The sequence below is a fragment of the Chelonia mydas genome, chromosome 7, assembly GCF_015237465.2.
Source record: "Chelonia mydas isolate rCheMyd1 chromosome 7, rCheMyd1.pri.v2, whole genome shotgun sequence".
Taxonomy (NCBI): domain Eukaryota; kingdom Metazoa; phylum Chordata; order Testudines; family Cheloniidae; genus Chelonia; species Chelonia mydas.
In genome coordinates, this window is record NC_057853.1 from 28161480 (window position 1) to 28181404 (window position 19925).

The window sequence follows — 19925 nt, forward strand, 5'->3', positions numbered from 1 at the left end:
TGTGCAGTAAGCACTTAGATGTTTGCCTCCACTTTTTCTTAAAAGCCTCGGGAAATGCTGGTATTTGAAGCTTGTTAATCACAGCACAATAACCAGGTAATTTAGTAGGCGAAAGAAAAATGAGCATTCGGTAGAGGAGTAAGAGAAGCATTACTTAATCAACTCTGAATTCTCCCCATCCCCCCCAATCGTTCTTGCATCTAAATAGCAAAGAAAGTAAAAGGAGGCTGTGAACACCACTGGTTTTAATGGTGCTTTAATGTTCATGGGTTTCATGCACGTTACTAAAACCTGTTTTTCTCATAACGTAAGATTTTTAAGACAGACCTGGACCGTAGCCATGGATGGTAATTACATTTTATGGACATCTAGGTTAAAATAAAATTTTCCCATTCCACATAGCCTATTGCAGTTAGTTGTAACATGAACATATGGGATCCCCACTCTTAAGTAGAAGAGAGGCATAGTGAAACATGATTAAAAATGGGAGAACTCTGTGTTTTTTTTTCTTTCGGCATTTTTAGTATTAGAGAAAGTTACCAGGCTGACAGCTTTGTGAGTAAAGGCTTCTGGTATATAGTAAGTGTATGTAATAAGTGTATCTTGGATAGTATCAGTGTGTGTTTACCACAGTGCCCTGCCTCAACCTTATTTGGGTGGACCACACATTGGAGTTTAGAAAGTAGTTAGGTCTCCTTACCCATATAACCTTTGATTCCTGCTCAAATCACCAATAAGGGGCTCTGTTGTGATGGTTGGCTTTGTGATGGGGTTATCTATTCACTGTACGGAAACCAGTAACCTTCTTCAAACAGGACATCCCACATCCATTGGATAGTATGGACTGTTAAGTCTTTTTTAGGCCTTTATCTTGCAATGTGATGCATGTGGGTCTTCACTGGGACTTGGCACAGGATAAATTGTGGGACTGGGACCTTAGTCACTGTTGACTTCAGTCACAATTCTGCAATCAGTCCATGTGAGCAGATTTTATTTATTTGTTGCAATTTATAACAACATATTGCATGATGCTGCGGAATTAAGGGAAGGCTCAGAGAGCGCTCTCAGAATAATCAGGGGAATGGGAAAACTTATATGAAGAGAGATTGAAAAGATTGGGATAGTTTACCTTGGAAAGGAGATGAACAAGAGTAAAAATGAGAGGTATATAAAATAACAAAGGTTCCGAGAAGATAGATCAGGAACTTCTGTTCTCTCTATCTTATAACACAAGAACAAAGGGACAGTCAATGAAATTAAAAAAATGGCAAATTTGAACTTATTAAATGGAAAGATATTTTCACACAATGTGCGATTAGACTGTGGAACTCATTGCCATAGGACACCATCATAAACAAATCAAGATTCTAAAAGAGATGGTATATGTTATGTGGATAACAAGAATATCCAGAGTTATAATCATTAATGATAATATACATTTTGGAAGAGCTATTAAGCCTCATGCTTCAGGGTTTAAGCCAATCTCCCAACTACTAGAGATTAGGAGGTTTTCTTCCACCTTCCTCTGAAGTATCTGGCACTGGCAACTGTTGGAGACAGACTACTGGACTAAAAGGACTACTGGTTTGATCCAGTATGGCAATTCCTATGTTCCTATGATCTTGGCCATAGGTTGTATTTGCACCAGTGATGTGATGATGAAATACTTGATTGCTGATATGTGAGAGTCATTAACTCCTACAAGAAATCCTCAACTTGACACCTGTGTCCAAAGGATTAAATGTAACCTAGCCATTGCTCTCAAGAATTTCTCTGTAGGTAATTTACTAAATCACTTGTTTTAATTTTGCTTAGACTTTTTTTTTTTTTACTATGTGATCAGAAATGGGTTTAAGTTGTTGTAACCTGCTCAGTGTTAGCAGTCTACCGGTAAGAAAAGCCTACCATATTGAAAACAGTTGATTTTACTGTATAAGTGGATGTCGGATCCTCTGTCTCCATATTATAGACTTCAAATAAATGCAGGTCCATAACAGACTGATTTTAATTCTTGGGGAAAAAATGTCAGTGTGTGGAGGAGAAGCAGCTTATATATATATATATATTTTTTTTTTGTCATCCCTTTGACACTTATGGAGATCTGAGGTATTAGGCTTTTAAGCTGCTTTGTACAGTTGAAACTCATTTGACAAGGACTTGCACAGATGGTGCTTTACTTTCTGTCAGAAATGTGACGCTTTTTAATTTCCCTCGGGTTGGCTGAGTGAATCTGGCCAGTATTTCCTCCCTGGATATATGTCAGGTGTTCTCTGATTTGCTTATCTGAAATTGAATTCACTCTGATAAGAGCAGTAAGTGGGTGCCTTTAACACTGGACAGGGCAGACATTATCAATCATCTGTTTTAGCCCTGATGTATTCAATAAGTACTGTATCAGTAAATGCTTTCTCTCTAATATGCAGAAGAATGAAATGCTGAAACTTACTTATATATATTGGAAGCAAATTTCCTTTTGTGATGATAGGATACATTTGAAGAGCGGAGGAAAAAATGGAAAAAATCTACAGTTGACTAGACAAGGAGTTTCCTTTGGAAAGGAGATGTTAGTTTGTCCTTGATTTGGCTTAAAGCATCATAATAATATTAGCTGTGAAAAACCTGCCATACGGAGACAGGCACCCTGAAAACTGCTGACACCTGGAAGCCCCAAATTCATCTTGGAGTGGACTGGGGCAGAAACACGTACAGTCGTTTAAAGATAGCATTCATTAATCTCATTGACTCCAGTCCATCTGTCAGGCAGATTGTTACCAGTATATACCTACTTAAATTATTAAGAAACCCTTTGCTTTATAATGTGTTTTAGTGAAAGCAATTGCCTGGGTTCTAAAAACAGGTTCTGCCATCTGATGCTCATTGAGTCTATAAGACCTATATGCTTACCTCTCAAAGGAGAATTTTGCTGCGAGATGCTTTTCCCATCACAAATTAAAACCAGGAAACAGAACAGCCTGTTAGCATAAAATCTGTTTTCCACTATTCATTCAGTCTTCACAGCCCTGGACCTGACCACTTACACTGTATACCATGCCTTGGGGGGAAGGGCAAGGGAGGGGGGATAAAAGTACTGTATCTGATCATCACACAGAGGTATCTTGTCCAGTTGGAGACTAAGGTCTTGATTCAGGAAAGCACTTGAAAACATGATTAAGTGCCATTAGTCAATGAGATGTAAGCGTGTGCTTAATTTTAAGCATGTGCATAATCCTATCAAGTGTTTTGCTGAATTGGGACCCTGAGTCCTGATCCACATCACAAATATGGGTAGTGTTGGCAAGAGGATTTGACATAAAAGCTGGATACACTGCAATGTTTGTTTTAAAGATCCATCTTCAGAGCTAGAAGTTGAACCAGGAAATAAAATCACTTTGTTGTGGCAACAGCAAATTAAGAACTGGTCCACTATCTCCCTGTTTTGAGTACCTGTGCTCATGCTGTATGAAGACAGTAGATTTTACTAATATGTATGGCATTCAAAAGGAGGTCCTTCATTAGTATCGTGAGCCATTGTTTGATATTGCCCATTTTAACAGTTATCCCATCCAGATTTTAAAGGAACGTTGGTTGTTTTTCCTTGTGTACAAAGTTTATTTATTGGCCTAGCATTTAGACTAAAACGGCGGCCACAAAAATGATGAGTAAGCTATCAACACTGGAATTTCAAACAGTATGAAATATAGTAGATAGTCTCTCAGGTATGTGAATGTATCCAAGGTTCTATATGTGTATTTGTTTATGCATCGTGAATAAGTCACTCGGAACACCACTGAGGCCCTATCCTGCTATTTTCAGGGGCCTTGCTTGGGCAAAACGGTTTCTAATTACAGAGTCAGGTCATTATCCGCATACAGCCAGAGCCTCAGCTGGTGTACATTAGTGTAGCTCCTTTGAAGTCAATGCAGCTAAGCTGGTTTGCCCCAGTTAATGATCTGCCCTGTAATGGATAGATTGAAGTGCAAGAAAAGATTATTTAATTATTTATTTTGCAGTTCTGAAATGTGGAAAAGTTTAAGTTTGTGAACTATTGAAATGGAAGTAATTTTTATGCAAAGGTCGATGTGTTTATTAATCAAATATATCATTTTTTTCTGACCATCCTAGGCTTTTGGGCAGGCTCATACCAACCACAAGAAGGTAGCAGCAGATGGAGAGAGCAGGGAGGAGACCTTGATTCAGGAGTCTGCTACCAAAGAAGAGTACTACATGAAAAAAGTAATGGAGCTGCAGACTGAGCTAAAGCAGCTGAGGAATGTCCTTGCCAACACCCAGTCTGAAAATGAACGCCTTAATTCTGTTGCACAGGAACTGAAAGAGGTAAGGGCGAATAGATGCTGTGCGTCATAGCATGAATTGTCAGAACACTTTGTTTCTCCCATTGTGAAATCAGTGTTCTACTTCATACCTGTGAAGTCATCCTGGATCAGTATTCAGTGTATTTACCCCGCAGCCAGTAGGACAGGGTGTTGCTCTTGGGAGTGTAAGAAAGCACTGTATCAGCTAAGAAACAGGAAAATTGCTTAGCTCAGGCAGAAAGAATATCCTGACTCAGTTCTGTCTTGGCTTGCACCCTGGTAGCAACTTCTGTAGTGAAATCAATGGGGTTGGATCAATGTGTGAGATGGGACAGAATTTGGCCCTTTTATTTATATAGTAAACTTAGAACTTCCTGCAGCCTAACTTGAAAAGACACACATGCATGGGATAAAAACCTTGAACTTAGTTACTGTCAAGGTCCTAATATGATTTCTTTGTGTTATAGTTATAAGTTTGTATTTATCTCATGGTAACAGACTGCTTTTCAAAGGTCACTTAAATTGCTGTTGCAAGAGATCTGACCCTTTTATTTCAGTCCTGATCATAATATTCCTTTAGTGTTATGGCTGCACAATATTAATAGTGCGGGGCTATCTGGAGGGAGAAAATAGAGACGTATAACTGATTAAACAAACAATTCCATTATTTATGAACTCTTATACTTCAAATAAAAACAAAATCATACAGGTATGGAGGGAGATGAAACCGGTAACATTTTGAGTATAAAGTTCACAGACGTCAAACAATTCCTTAAATTTAGATAGGATAAAAAAGTTTAAAAGCGAAAAATTGCAGGGAAGTTATTTCATAATTGTTTATTATGAGACTTCTTGCACCTGCCTTTGAATCCTTGGATACTGGACTGGTGGGGTAGTTCTATATAGGTTAATTATCTGATACCTCTGGTATATATTTCACATTGCTAAGTGACTTACAGAGGCGCCTGGTTTAGTTTCCTTTCTCTTCTCTGTAATTGAATGGCATATACATGGAAAATACATGGCAGGAGAAATTCTGCAGAAGTGGGAAATCTTAAATTGAGTCCTTCTGGAAAATTCAATTATTTCAGCACAGTAGAATAGAATCAGTCAATACCTAGCCTTTTAAGTATAACAGCATGGGGATTTGCAGCATGAATTATTAAAAGTTATTGAGCAGGAATAATCTAACTCTCTTCTATCGCTGATCCTGTGCCATGATCTCAGGACTATAAAGCTGGAGTCCAGGCATGCTGATATGCTCAGGCAACATGAGCATATGAACCAGTCTCTGCAAGCACATGCAAAGCTATCATGTATTTATTTACTACCATTAAGATCAGTTTAAATCCTTTCCCTTTCCTTTCTCTTTCCCCCGTCATACCGCCCACCCCCACCACCAGGGCTTTGTGCACTTAATGAAATTCCAAATGTTCCTTAAAATGTGCTGATAGGCAGATTACAATCCAAAATCAACGAGTCACCAGCTGCAGTTGATGTTTTTTGTGCTGTCATGCTGAAACAACTCTGCCTGATTTGCTTGGAGGCATCATGTTGATTAATAAAATGTTGTCATGCTTGCATTAGGACAAGCTGTTTAGCTTGATTCAGGTCCATCCCTCCCCCAGTACACACATGCTGTTTGCATGAGATGGAAACTTTTTTTTGTAGATTTGTGCCGAGAGAGCTGAGCAGCTGTAAAGAGGGAAACAGTGACATCAGATCACTCATGGGAACTCAGGGAGATTCTTCCTCTGTTTAAAAAAGGAAGTTTGAAGTTTTCTGTGTTTTGGAGTGGGGAAAATCTGCTGAATTTCTTCACCTTCTACATCTGACTAGAAATCAGCTGTGACAATAATGTAAAGAATTTAATTTCATGTTTGACCATAAATTTTAAATGGATCTATTAAACTCCGAGGAATCCTGCATTTAAAAAAATGTTTGAAGTTTGAGAAACAATGTATTTTGCTATAGTGTGTGTGTGTATTCTAAAATTTAGACCCCTGCTGATGAGTTTGAGTACTTAAGAATAATGCTGCTTTAGAAAGAGTGGTTGTATGTCATTTCCTCTCTGTCATCTCATTGCTTTTCTCTTTTTCCCATTTAAGTCCCAGCTGTTTCTTCTGCTAGGAAAAAAATAACAGAAGGCTTTTAATGTTAAAGTGAAAACGTCTGGGCCAGCTGGCTAATATATTTTAGGATTCCCCCCCCCTGTGAAGGTGCTTGCTTCTGCACCACATTTAAATTTAAACTATCCTGTAATTACCATTAATAGCTCTAATGTTGAGGCAGCATGAACAATGTTGTATTAGCTTTCACAAGTTCTCCAGTCTATTTGGAGCCAAGTCAAAATGCCGCAAATGTCTAACCTGACAGACTCACCATTTTCCAAAGCGGTGGGTCAAGAAATGGCAAAACTTCAAACAATTCCTATTTCGTCATCATCATCTTCAGTGGGTTGAATAGCTAAATCGTTTAGCTGCTTGGTTGAGTGTAAGTGGGAAGAGACATACAGGTTTCTCTTTCTATAAAGATTATGGATACAATACATATAAGTGAGTTTATTCAAAGCCATTATAGGGGAGAATTGGAGGAGATTATGCAACAGCAGTTGTTGATTGGTGAGGAAAGTCTCCCCACTCCATTTACCATGCAGGCATAGACAGCCCTAGATTTGCATAGAAAGACAGACACCAGACCATAGTTCAAAAAAAGACTCCATTCCCTGTGAATTATCCCTCTCAACAGCAACATAGATGGCATGGGGTGTGGCTAACTGGTCAATGACTGTACAGACAGATCCATTGGCTAACATCCACTGTGGAGGAGAACTAGCCAGGTCACAGACACTACTGCAATTTGCCCCTCTCCCCCTATCACCTGTCAGAGTCCCTGTGCAGGATTTGGCCCATTCAGTGTGTATGTTTGGGAAGTTCTGTTTTACTACTATTAGACAGATTTCTTCAAAAGGAATGGGCTGGCTCCTGAGATCTCTAATGGAACAGAGCGCTGTTTGCCTCCTCTCTGTTCATTTCAGATCCGGTCCAGGCTGGTAGTGACTTGTCACCTGATGAAGGAGGGTGTTTTGTCAACGAGATCTGAAATGGCTTCAGTCCATTTCCTAGTGGCGGTGCCCGTATAGCAAAACTGTCGAGAATTTGATGGACGAGGAGACTGAATCCCAGTCTCATTTTTAGAAGTGATATATTTGGCAGGGTTGGTGTGGGAAGCTAGCACTACCCATGCAGTGACCTATTGTGTGGATATAGGCCTTCAGTTTCCATTCTTGTCAACCTGGTATCCTTTTTTTTTTTTAATCTCAACATAAAGGAAAGATCAGTCTATCCTCAATAATAGAACAGGGAAGTGGTTGTACTGAGGCTGATTAGCAGCTCATCTTGACTTATATTGGACAATATTAGTGGTCATGTAATGTAGCAGGATGTGGTTGACATTGGATGCCTAAAATAATTAATAGATTCCAAGGCAAGAATAGACCATTGTGATCATCTAGTCTGACCTCCTGTGTAACACAGGCCATAAAACTTCACCAAAATAATGCGCAAAACATATCTTTAAGAAAAACATCCAATATTGATTTTAAAATTGTCAGCAATGGAGAATCCACCATGACTGTGGTAAGTTGTTCCAATGGTTAATTCTTCTCATTGTTAAAAATGTATACTTTATTTTCAGTCTAAAGAGCTAGAACAAACATCTACCTCATGCTGTTGTCACCATCAGAAACTGTGTCCAAAAGGGGATGTGCAATAAAACTGTCTTCTCATAAGCACTCATGTGGAGGTGATCAGTGTTTTGCTAAGGAAAAAATGACCTCTGGTACACCTGAAGTTGCTGGAGTAGATCCAAGTGCTTTTGACCGTTTTCCGTTGAGTCATCTAGTTCAGTCCTGTTGAGACAGGTTGACAGGGTGGTTACCAGATGAGAGTTCAAGTGCTGCCATTAGCTAGCTCAGCAGCTCTTGTGCCCTGGAGGAGTCATTGAAGGGACCCCTCCTGAACAATTAGTAATTACCGCTCCCTTTTCTCTTCTTTCATCTCTTCTGCATTTTAGCAGTAGGATTGCAAAGCGGATTATTCCAGCCCTCAACATTAGCCACGTACAGTAGGTAGGAGCCAAAAAATAATTGAGTGGTGCTTTCCCAGAAGAGCATGGAAAGTGGAAAGATGCCTCCGTTATATAAACCGAGGAAGAAAATATATCTCAAAACAATTGTCTGTATTGTTTCAGTATCTGGGTTTAAAAAAAAATCAAACTATTTAAGTACTAGGCAGGCTAAAATGACATGGCTCTATATAATCAGCAGAAAATTATGCTTGAAAAACAAAACTCTCTTATTCAGGGTTATCAGGAAGGTATGAACAAGCGTCATTCCTCTAAAACCATAAAGTAGCAGTTATTTTCCTAAGGAAGCTTTTTGTGTTGCTTTGTTCTGTATTATCAGTCATCTTCGCTTGGCTGCGCTATATAGAGAAAATGCATGTCAAACCGCAGGATAATTTACAAAATGCAGTTTCCTGATTCTGCTACCTGCAGGGATTTCTCCCTTTGCTCCCCCAATTCCACCTAGTTTTTGTTTACTTTTTTTTTTTTTTTTTGCATGGTTAATGCTGACAGTTTTTTTTTTTCCCCTCCCAAAAGTATCGTCCTGGGGAGGAGTCACAGAGTTTTATAAAAGTATATTTGCAGAGGAGCAACATTTTGTACATGACAGTTTTGTTTATTTCCTAAGACCAACCCTTTCTCCTATGGGGACAAAAAAACTGTGGAGGCGAAGTAGGGTAGCAGGTTAATGTTGTATTAAGGAATTAGCCCAGTCACTGCACTTAGTGCCCTTTTCTCTTCCACATAAGTATCCAGTGCTACATCAGCCTTGTACTGATGGGCAAGCTTTCTGACTTCAACTCACACTCGAGGAAGCAATTCCCTTTGGTGACTTCTGCCATGCCCAGCTAGGCTGCACACTAACTCCTCCTGTTGACAGTATTTATGTACTGTCTGCAGCCTAGACGTCTGCCTTTTTTAAGGGCAGAGAGATGTTCTGAAGGCGCTCTCTCTGGGCCTGCTTACCAGGCAGGATTTTTTTTTTCTCCCTCTTTCTAAGCAGCATTTCCGACAGGGAGAGGGCACTAGCCTAAGGCAGGAGCAGCATTTGCTCAGTGCCAGCAGCATTTGCAGTGTGATATAGCACTCGGATCCTCTCCTTTTTAGCAGCAGGAGTCTGCAGCGTCTTCCCCAGCCAACAGCGGTGCTAGAAAAAGTCATGTAGAGGGCTTTCAGGTCAGTGTGCTGGAGCGGGACTTTTCCTCCTGTTGCTTTTACCATTTGAACTGGAGCATGGCTTCAGGCACAAAGGCCTGGGGCAGTCAGAGGAAAGGGAATGCCCAAGGTTGGGGAACCCTCCCAGACAGCTGCTGTGGCAAAACATCTCAACGGGGAGAGCAAAAGCCCCTGTGTTTGGGGCTCTCAAAATGTTGCCTCTCTGGATCACTCTCCCCTAAGGCAGTGGTTCTCAAAGCCGGTCCGCTGCTTGCTCAGGGTAAGCCCCTGGCGGGGCGGGCCGGTTTGTTAACCTGCCGCGTCCGCCAGTTCGGCTGATCGCGGTTCCCACTGGCCGCGGTTCGCCGCTCTAGGCCAATGGGGGCTGCGGAAAGTGGCATGGGGTGAGGGATGTGCTGGCCGCCCTTCCCGCAGCCCCCATTGGCCTGGAGCGGCGAACCGCGGCCAGCGGGAGCTGCGATCGGCTGAACCTGCGGACGAGGCAGGTTAACAAACTGGCCCAGCCCGCCAGGGGCTTACCCTGAACAAGTGACGGACCGGCTTTGAGAACCACTGCCCTAAGGGATCAGCCAAGGGTTTGCTTCCTGTGGGCAGCACTGGCTCTTTCACCTAGCCCTGAGACCCCAGACTAAGGCAACCCCTCAGGGTCAGAAGCTTCAGGTTTGCCCTGGGCCCTCATAGAAGTGCAATATCCTGGTCCCACTCCCCCCATAAGGCTCCCAATAGGCCCAGCTCACATAGGTGCCTGGCAGTGGTCTTGGGTTCTTTAGTTACTTGAGCCCTAGAGGTGACAGCGTCACCCATTCAAGATCAGTTTCCTGGGTTTTGAGTTTTGACATTAAAATACAGAACTGGAGATGGGAAAGATGTTGCTGAAAAGCACAGAGCCTGCTCTGTTCATAGCAGTTTGTCTGTGTTTTGATTTCTAGCAAGTGTGTATTTTTAGGTGCCAACACTGTCACCATGGTAGCCCATTAAGCCGGCTATTAGACTCAAAGCGCCCGTCTGCCTATAGCAGCACTGTCTGGTGCTCTTCTCTAAGTACACAGTAGGGCAATTGTTCAAGTCCTCCAAGTTCCCATAAGCACTTGCCTTAGCATCATAAGTAATGGGAAGAGTATTCCCAAAGTCATGGGTGCACTTCTCTTTCCCAGTAGGATTTATAGCTAAAATGCTGATTAGTCCTTTGTGTATTGTTATCCTCTGTTTTTCCCCTCTCAAATAAACTGGTAAACTATTTACCTAATTCATATAGGTCTCTTTAATTTAGTATTGTTTGAGGTTTTTTTCTTTTAAAAAAAAATACACAAAAAATCCAAGTTGAGATAGTACTTCTGTTCAGATGCACCTGCCAGGAAACTGAAAATAAAGGCCTCAACTTGCCAATTTGCAACACAATGAGGTGAGGTAAGGATGAAGATGTTGTTAGTCATATAGCCTCATAAATTTGCGTGCACACACTGCAGGCAGGCAGACGGAGTAAGCCTCATTCCCTAGCCTGAAGATTTTATAATCAAAATAAAATAGACAAGACAGGACGTGGGAAAACAGTTCATGTAAGGGGTGGGGAAGAAAGATTTATGAGAACAAAGTAGAAAGTCCTGGAAGAGACTTATAGGAGGAAAGAGGAGTTGCTTAATGATAAATAGAATATAGAAGAATAGGAGAGTAGGTGTGAAGCTGGGGCCTGGGTCTGTACCTAAAAATTTGATCGATCTAGCTACATCACTGCAGGCTGTGAAAAATTTCCTGCCCTGTGCCACATAGTTAGGTCAACCTAACCCCCACTGTAGATACCACGAGCTACCATGTCTTGGAGAGGTGGATTAACTCTGGTGATGGAAAAATCCTTGCCATCGATGTAGCACAACAGCGGCATAGCTGCAGCGCTGTAGCCGGGCCGTTGTAATGTAGACATGGCCTAAGTTTTAGAAAAGGATGCAAGAAGCAAAAAGAAGAAAGGAAACAGTGGTGCACGAAGAGCAAAAGAGAGATCATATCAGAGATGTAAATGAGATTGAGATTGAGGCATCTGTTTCTGAGCTCCTGACATACAGGAGACCAGTGAAGGATTTCATGAAGGAAGGTGATGTGATCAGAGCAGTGGGAAACAGAGACAGCTTTAGCAACAGCATTTTGGAGAAATGTGGGTGGGAAGAGGTTGCAGGTGGATAAGAGGTGAAGAACAGTGGAGTTGTCAGTGTTGGTTGTGGAAGAAAAGGACTGACCTGCATAGGTAAGTTTGATACAGAAATGTAGTAAATGGGTCAAGTAGAAAACAGGTTTGGAGAGAGTGAGCTGAAGATTCTAGCAAGACACCTAGGAGACCAGAAACAGTTGAAGGTACAAGAGGGAAAAGGGTGTGAGCTGAGAGGTAAATTTGTCATTGGTGTAGAGGCTGAAGCTGTGGGAGCAGAGGTGGCCACCTAAAGAGGGAATGTAGATGAATAAGAGGAGGGGATGAAGGGTAGAAAAGAGAGGGGGAAAAGGACCATTACAGAGATGCTAAAGGAGCAGTCAGAGGCTCTCTCTTCACTACCAAATTTAGTGTGGTGCTTGTTGTTTGTTTTTGGTTTTTTGACTGTTGGTATAAACAAGGCTCAAGTGTTATTTATGCCTTTATTTTCTTTATCTTCTTTGTCTTTTATACAGTGCCTGAGCCACACTAACGCTTATACCAGGGCTCAAAAATTGGTAGTCCAGACACAGCCAGAGGGAGATGAAAATCAGGAGAGTAAAGGTTAGCAGAAGCAATAATGGAGAAAGTGAAGGAGAGAGTGGACTGAGTATATTATAGAGCTGGTCAAAAATACAGTAAAACACTTCATAATTCATTTATTTAAACGTTTTGAAAATTTTGTGGTTTTTAGATACTTTTTCTTGAAAATAAACAAACGAAAAAATCTCAACCCTCTCCACAGCTGGGCAGCTCCCTACCCTCTTCCTGATATTTTAGTGAAATAGCCATATTTGAAAAATTTGTTTGGCGGAGTCAGCAGATGTAGCTGTCTTTATTTTCTTTAGATTGCTGTCCCAAGCTGAGTATGACATGTGAAAGCACAAAGTTACAGTTTCTCAAGTCACTTTGCTCTTAGAGGCTCTGATTATTTTTCAGGGTTGAATTCAGTTTCCCTTCTTTTTTTTTGTTTTGTTTTGTTTTTTTTTTTTTTTCCTCCTTGTGGGGAGGATTTGATATCTCACATCACTCATTTCCATTTTCATGCTTCCTAGGGGGAGAAAACACTTTTAAAGAAGTTACATTTATATATTGCTTTTCATTCCAAAAGTTCCCAAAATGTGTTAGAAAGCATGCATGTATCTCACCACTGTGAAATGCACCCTCTGAAGGGGAGGGGCAGCATACATCTGGCACACAGCACTTTGCACAACAGTTTGGGGAGGTAGAGAGGATGCCATGGCAAACACCAATTTCAGGAAAAACACATTTGGATCCTTAATACTCTCACAAAATAGACTGGATTCCCTCTGGAATTCATACCTGTGGGACGAGAGAGGGCCTAAAAATTCAAACAAAATACTCTAGCAAGTGGACACATAGTATTTTAATGTGAATTTTTTTTTCAATTTATTGAAGAAAGCATTATTTATTTACGGTTTAGAAGAAAGCCTATTGAGACGATGCAGTTTTTAAAATCATTAATGGAGCTTGAAACTGACTATTCAAAGCTCTGTTTGGCTGAAAGCTTTTGTTTGTGGACTAACAAGGCTCTTTCATAAAAGCATGCCAGAGACAGGTCGATGTCCCAGAGGAACCAAGCCTATCAAATGTGATCTGCAAGACTGGATTCCTTATCACCCCAACATATTGAAAGAATTAGAAGGGTCACAGTGTGAATTTTTTCTTTCTTTTTTTTTTCTCTCTCTCTCTCTTCCCCCCACCCCCCATTGACTCTAGAGCACTGGAAGGGATGTCTGGGTAAATGGGCAGAGTAATTGCCTGTCTTTTGTTCATTACAGGAAGTTCAAATATGGTGATAACCGTATGATACAGGCACGCTGCTGGGTGCTGTCTCAGCATATTGCAGATGGTTACAGATGGCAGCTGTTTTCTTCCCACCTTTTATCTTCATTGGAGTTGATTTTACACTGACAACTTCCCCTTTTTTTGATAACGATGAGAATTTTTTATTTTTACAATGGGGAAGTAGCATATATCATTTGTAGCCCTTTGAGAAATAATATAAAATCCATTTCAAAGAAGATGAATTGTCATGGAAATTCAATTGATTTGCTTTGCATGTATTCCAGGAGGCATCTGCTCCTGATTTCTCCATTGTTGTTGTGCACTGATATATTCAGGGGAAAGATGTTAACAACAGCATTTCTCTTCCTGTAATGGCTGCATCCCAAAGAGTCAGAATTTTGAAAAATAAATTGATGCTGGAAATTCAAAGAGATGCACGTTACTCTTTAACTGTACTGCATATTTTCAAATTCCAGGTTTAAAGTAACTCGTCAGCGCAGAGATTTTTGCCATGATATTTATTAATCTATTGTTTTTTATGTAATAAGAGTCTCAAAGGTTCAGTTAGTGGTAAGATTTCAAGGTGAATTGGGAATTGCGCCCCTTTTAAGTAAGCTGGTATGTGACCATTGGTGGTGCTGCACTGCAAGGAACATAACACTTTTATTTTTTTTTTCTTTTTAAATGATGGCTTCTTATGACCTTCATTTTGACCTTTGTCTGCTCAGGGTTTTCTGACCAGCATAAGCTCTGGAAAAGTAAAACAATCCCCTGTGAGGTAATCTTTTATCTGATCTGAAAACTACATACACAATGTAGTGTGACTGAGAACATTCTAACCAGCATGACTGTGGCTTGAAATAACCTGGCAAACCATTATTAAAAGTGTTCTTTTGCTGCTGGATGAAATCTTCTTCTCAAACTCCAGCAGTATTACAGTTTATAGGCCACAGAAAATAGGGGCACTGTTTTGGGTTCGTGGCTCTGGGTTTGCTACCTCCATTATGGGACAGTGGCCTCTGGCAGTATTTCCAAGTAAGATTTGTTTGGCGTGTTTTTGAGAGGCACAGGTTTGAAAATAGGAAAGAGCATGTATAGTACATTCTAAAGCGTAACTGTAGTGTACTTGAAGAAAAACAGTTGTATTTAGTAGCTTGGCAGCTAGCAAACTGACCCAGAACTGCTTCTAAGATATTTTTTCAAGCCATTTTAGGTTGGTGTTAGGGATGAGGGAGGAACGTGACAAAAAATAGTCCAAATAGGAAGCACAAATACTCTGTTAGTGAATGGTCACCATAGTACTGACTTGTGCTTTCACTGCACCAGCTCTTATACCAATTATTATTGTTCATTTCTCTGTCTTCTTACTGCCTATATTCGTTTCTGTGCCTATGCCGTTCACAGCAATTTTGTAAGTCAGGTTGAAAAAGAAATTCCACAAAATACCCTAGTTTTGATACCTTACTAATATGTCATAGATTCATAGATATTTAGGTCAGAAGGGACCATTATGATCATCTAGTCTGACCTCCTGCACAACGCAGGCCATACCCACCCACCCACTCCTGCGAAAAACCTCTCACCTATGTCTGAGCTATTGAAGTCCTCAAATCGTGGTTTAAAGACTTCAAGGAGCAGAGAATCCTCCAGCAAGTGACCCGTGCCCGATGCTACAGAGGAAGGCGAAAAACCTCCAGGGCCTCTTCCAATCTGCCCTGGAGGAAAATTCCTTCCCGACCCCAAATATGGCGATCCGCTAAACCCTGAGCATATGGGCAAGATTCACCAGCCAGATACTACAGAAAATTCTTTCCTGGGTAGCTCAGATCCCACCCCATCTAATATCCCATCACAGGCCATTGGGCCTATTTACCATGAATATTTAATTACCAAAATGATGTTATCCCATCATGCCATCTCCTCCATAAACTTATCGAGTTTAATCTTAAAGCCAGATCCCTCTCAACTCTCTTGCATGTAAGATAATATTTTGGGTTGGTGGCTGAACATGGGGATCCGGTCTGTAAATGCAGGTCAGATGTTCTCTTCCTAGATGAAAGGGATTGAAATCCGTGTTCTTCACAAGTTTGTTTAATTTTTATTCTCTCCTTCAGTCACAAAGGAATATGGGGCTAACTCTTGAAATCCTACCATGTTTTGTCTTTTTATTGCTCACGAGAGAGGTCTGTTGCTGTTCTGACAAGTGTTGTCAATCCAGAATGAAGGATTTACTGAAGTTTTGGGATAGTTTGCACTGCACTGAGTCAAAGCTATCATTCGTTCATGTGTCAGAAGCTGATATCTCTCTTTAATTTGTTATCCATTGTCCAAACAGGCATGGCTGAAGGGGAAAGCGTGTGGTAAGGCAAGTTAAGGAAATGGCTGCTTCCTGCTGCGTGTGGTGGTTCTGGTTTTCCTGCTCCCCTTTCCATTAAACAGAGACCAGGTCAGGGGAATGGTAATGGGAATAATAAGCCTGTCATCTTTTGGATAATTGGTTGAATCTAGTCGTTTTCAAAAGTGGCTGAAAGTTGCCATCACGTGACAACTAACTTAATGACCTCTGTGAAAAGAGTTGGTGGTGTCAGTCTGGGGTCTAACGAACAGTTGTCTACAACATAAAAAACATCCCCTCATCTGAGAGTAACTAGCGCTGCAACTGCCAGTTTCAGGAGAGCGGCCAGTCAGTCACTGAAGCCAAGCTATAGATGCAGCACTCAACTTCCACAAAAGAATTGAGGACATCTGGTGACGCAGATTTCAGGATGTCAATCTTTAGTGCCTTTAACTTGACTCCTTACATTTTGATAACCACTGTAACAGAGCTTCTTTAACGTCACACCTTTCTCTGTTGTTTCCAGCCAGGCTTCTGATTTCTGTGCTATTTAGAAAAAAGCAGCTTTTTTCTATCATCCATTCAGTGAAAGTGGATTTGGACATGACCGGGAGTAGTGTCTGCATTGCCAGCATATACCTAATCTATACACCAATTTTGTTCCAGTACAACTATTTCAGTTAGGGGTGTGATTTGTTTGGGTAAAACAAACTAGTTACCCAGTACAACCTCTAGTGTGAATACAGGTAAATCAGTATAAAGATGCCTTGTACTGGCACAGTTTATTTCCTCATGGGAATCAACTACATTGGCATAAGAACTTCTAGACCAGTATAACAGTGTCCACACTAGGGGGGTTGTGCTACTAATATAGTTAAAGCAGTGTAGAACTAGATATTGGGACAATTAGTGGTACAACTTTTGTGTGTAGACAAGGCCTTAGAGTGCATTACACTAACATTTTCAGATCCACCCAATACCTATCCAGTGAAGCGAAAGTCCACGGATTTGAATGTATTGATTCTTTCTGAGGTCTTTGTTAGTTGGAAGATCACACCCCCAGTAAAAAAAAAAAAAAAAAAGGAGAGGAAGGCAAAGGAAATCTCTGGAAACAACATTTAGTCACTGTTTGACAAGTGTCCAAATTGCTACATCTCCACATCTGTTTCTGTAAATTACAAAGAGCTGTGAGACTTGTTTGGAGCTTAACTGGGAAAAGTGGGCAGCAGACTTTATCTGCAGTTGGTTTGATTATAATAAACCTGAAGTTATTTTAGTGAATCATCAGCATGTTTTTAAGGGCTATCTCCTGCTGAACAGTTTATAAAAGTGGCTAGAGAGACAAAAAACATGTTAGTCACTTCCTTTTTATTCACTGGCTCCCAAAAACACTGGACTACAAGCAGTCTTCAGGGTTGGATAATTATTCACAAGGAAACTTGCAGTATCTGTGAAGCCAGAAAAATGGTGCTGGCTATTGAAACTAGAACGCTAGGTGACTCCAGTTTTGGAACCGTTAATCTCATCAGAAATTGGAGTACAGCTTCAGCTGTAGCTGAGGTGAAGAGTCCGACTGAAGTCAGAGAGGCTGTGCAGCATGAGTAAGGCTGCACGTTTAGACTTTAAGCAAATGCCACTACTTTGGTCTCTGTAAAAAGGAGGATAAAGAGAGGATTTAATCCAGTAACCCAATATAACTTTTTCTAATAGTATGTTTTCACTGCAGAGCTAATTTGTGTGCTCACCACCCAGCTCTGAGCACCCATTAGCATAGCCTGGGTTTGACCGTATTCTTCTGGTTTCATATGACACTGTTTAATATCTTAAGTTTTTGTTGTTCTTTGAGTGCTTGCTCATGTTGATTCCATTCTGGTGTGTGCGTGACCATGGGCACAGCTGTCGGAGACTTTTGCCTTAGTGGTATCCGTAGGGTCGGCTGTGGTGACCCCTTGAGTGCCATGCTCATGCATCGATATATTAGGCGCTGCCAACCTAAGCCCTCTCAGTTCCTTCTTATCACCCGTGATGGTTGGTTGAAGCACTTTGTCTTGCAGATCACAAGAGCATTAGCGGTTCTTTACAGCCTTTGTTATCTTCTTTGTACGTAGTTTGTAGGTACATAGTTAGCCATTAAGTTAAGTGTTAGGTTAGTTGGTAGTTAGAGGCCCGGTTGGGCTTCCCTCTCCAGAGCAGGGCATGCCCCGCTCTACCAGCTTCAAACCATGTTTGACATACAGCAGGCCAATGCCTATCAGTGACCCCCCACAACAGTTGCTTGAAGTATTGGGGGAATCCCATAGAAAGGACAAGTGTCAAATCTGTAAAAACTTTCAACCTAGAACCCAAAAGGACCCAGATATCTGCTTGAGGGCCCTCCTCATGGCGGCTGCTCTCCTGGGACGATGCTGGCTTCTGTAGAGCAGTACTACAAACTGCCAAAATGTGAACTCCAAGCCCACCTCCAAGGATACTGCTTGTGAGTCACCTAGCATAGAAAGCACTCGAAGAAGAAAAAATGGTTACCTGCCTTTTGTAACTGTTGTTCTTCAAGATGTGTTGCTCATGTCCATTCCATTACCCACTTTCCTGCCCCTCTTTCGGAGTTGCTGGCAAGAAGGAACTGAGAGGGCGTAGGGTCAGCGGTGCCTAATATACCGACGCATGAGCACGGCTCTTCAGGGGGCACCACAGTCAACCCTACAGATACTGCCAAGGCAAAAGTCTCTGACAACTGTGTACGTTGATGCACACACACTTAGAATGGAATGGACATGAGCACAGATTTCGAACAACAACCGTTACAAAGGTAGGTAACTGTTTTTTCCCTGTAGTATAGAGCACACAGTATAGAGCTCCAACACTCCTCTCACTCCCAAACTCCCTCCATCAGAACCTTATACACATCCCTGAACATAACTCCCCTGATTATAACAACACCTTGAAGTGTCACGAATACAGTTCAGCCTAATGGGTTGTTTTGGTATTTACTCATTATAAGCAATTTTAAACAGTGATGTAGTCCAGGTCAGGTAGTTATGAGTTAAAATCTCAACAGAATTAAATAGAATAAGCTAAGCCCATATTACATCCCAGAGATATGGTAGCTTGCAAAAACTATGCTTCTTACTATATTGGTAGATTTTTTTCTTTTAAGGCAAATACAATGATGATGTGAGTTTACACCTAGCCAAAACTTTAACTGTTTACATATATCAGTTATGACAGAGTTACACTGATAGGTCAGATGTACCCTGTGACATCTTTCTTCAGTTCATAACTTCCTGCCCTGTTAACATTGTTAGTTGTAAAGACTTTCCCCGAATCTCTCTTAATTTGTGTAGTCTGGCACTAAATTCCTGAGAATCTTCTCCCAGACTGCTGCAGAAGGTGGAGTTAACTTCAAATCTGCTTGACAAGAATGTTGTCAATGATTAATGGACATTAAAATAGGTCTTTAATATTAGAGTAGAAGAGAAAATAGGTTAGACTCTTTAGGATCTCAGAGTAGAGGAAGGCCAGGCATTAATTAACCAGCAAAGCTTGAGACAGTTAAAGTGGAATATATGTTTACAGATATGAGGAGACAAACTAGACACACGTTTACAATGGGATATGACAGCAAAATAAAACAGGCAATGTTGTGTTGGGCTACAGAGGGATCGTACCATGGAGCAGTGAGATAGTAGTTGCTTTCTATAGGGATATAATAAAACTGCACATGGGATTTTCCATTCAGAGTTGGGCAACTGACTAGCAGAAGGGCATTGACAAATTTGAGAGAGTGCAGAGAAGAGCAACAGAGGCTACATCTGTGCTACTGGGACTATAGCAGCATAGCTGTGGTGCTGTAGTTTTGCCAGCATAACCTTATACTGTAGGTGCAGCCCACAGCTTTGGAAGGGGTTTTTCCATCGCTGTAGGAACGCCACCTCCTGAGTGACAGTAGCTGGGTCAACAGTCATGTTCTTCTGTTGATCTAGCTGTGTCTACA

General features: G+C 41.1%; 1 protein-coding gene across 4 annotated transcripts in view; it reads left to right on the forward strand.

The window, feature by feature from the left end:
• BICD2 (BICD cargo adaptor 2) overlaps positions 1–19925 on the forward strand; it is a 162063-nt gene that overhangs the window by 80889 nt on the left and 61249 nt on the right. For 3 of the 4 annotated variants that reach the window (XM_007068213.4, XM_007068212.4, XM_043551015.1), the window contains exon 2: positions 4123–4335. In XM_007068213.4, the coding sequence (XP_007068275.2) occupies positions 4123–4335 (213 nt within the window). Of the gene's footprint in view, positions 1–4122; positions 4336–12277; positions 12355–19925 lie in introns of those variants that run through there. The other variant, XM_043551016.1, reaches the window with a different exon arrangement.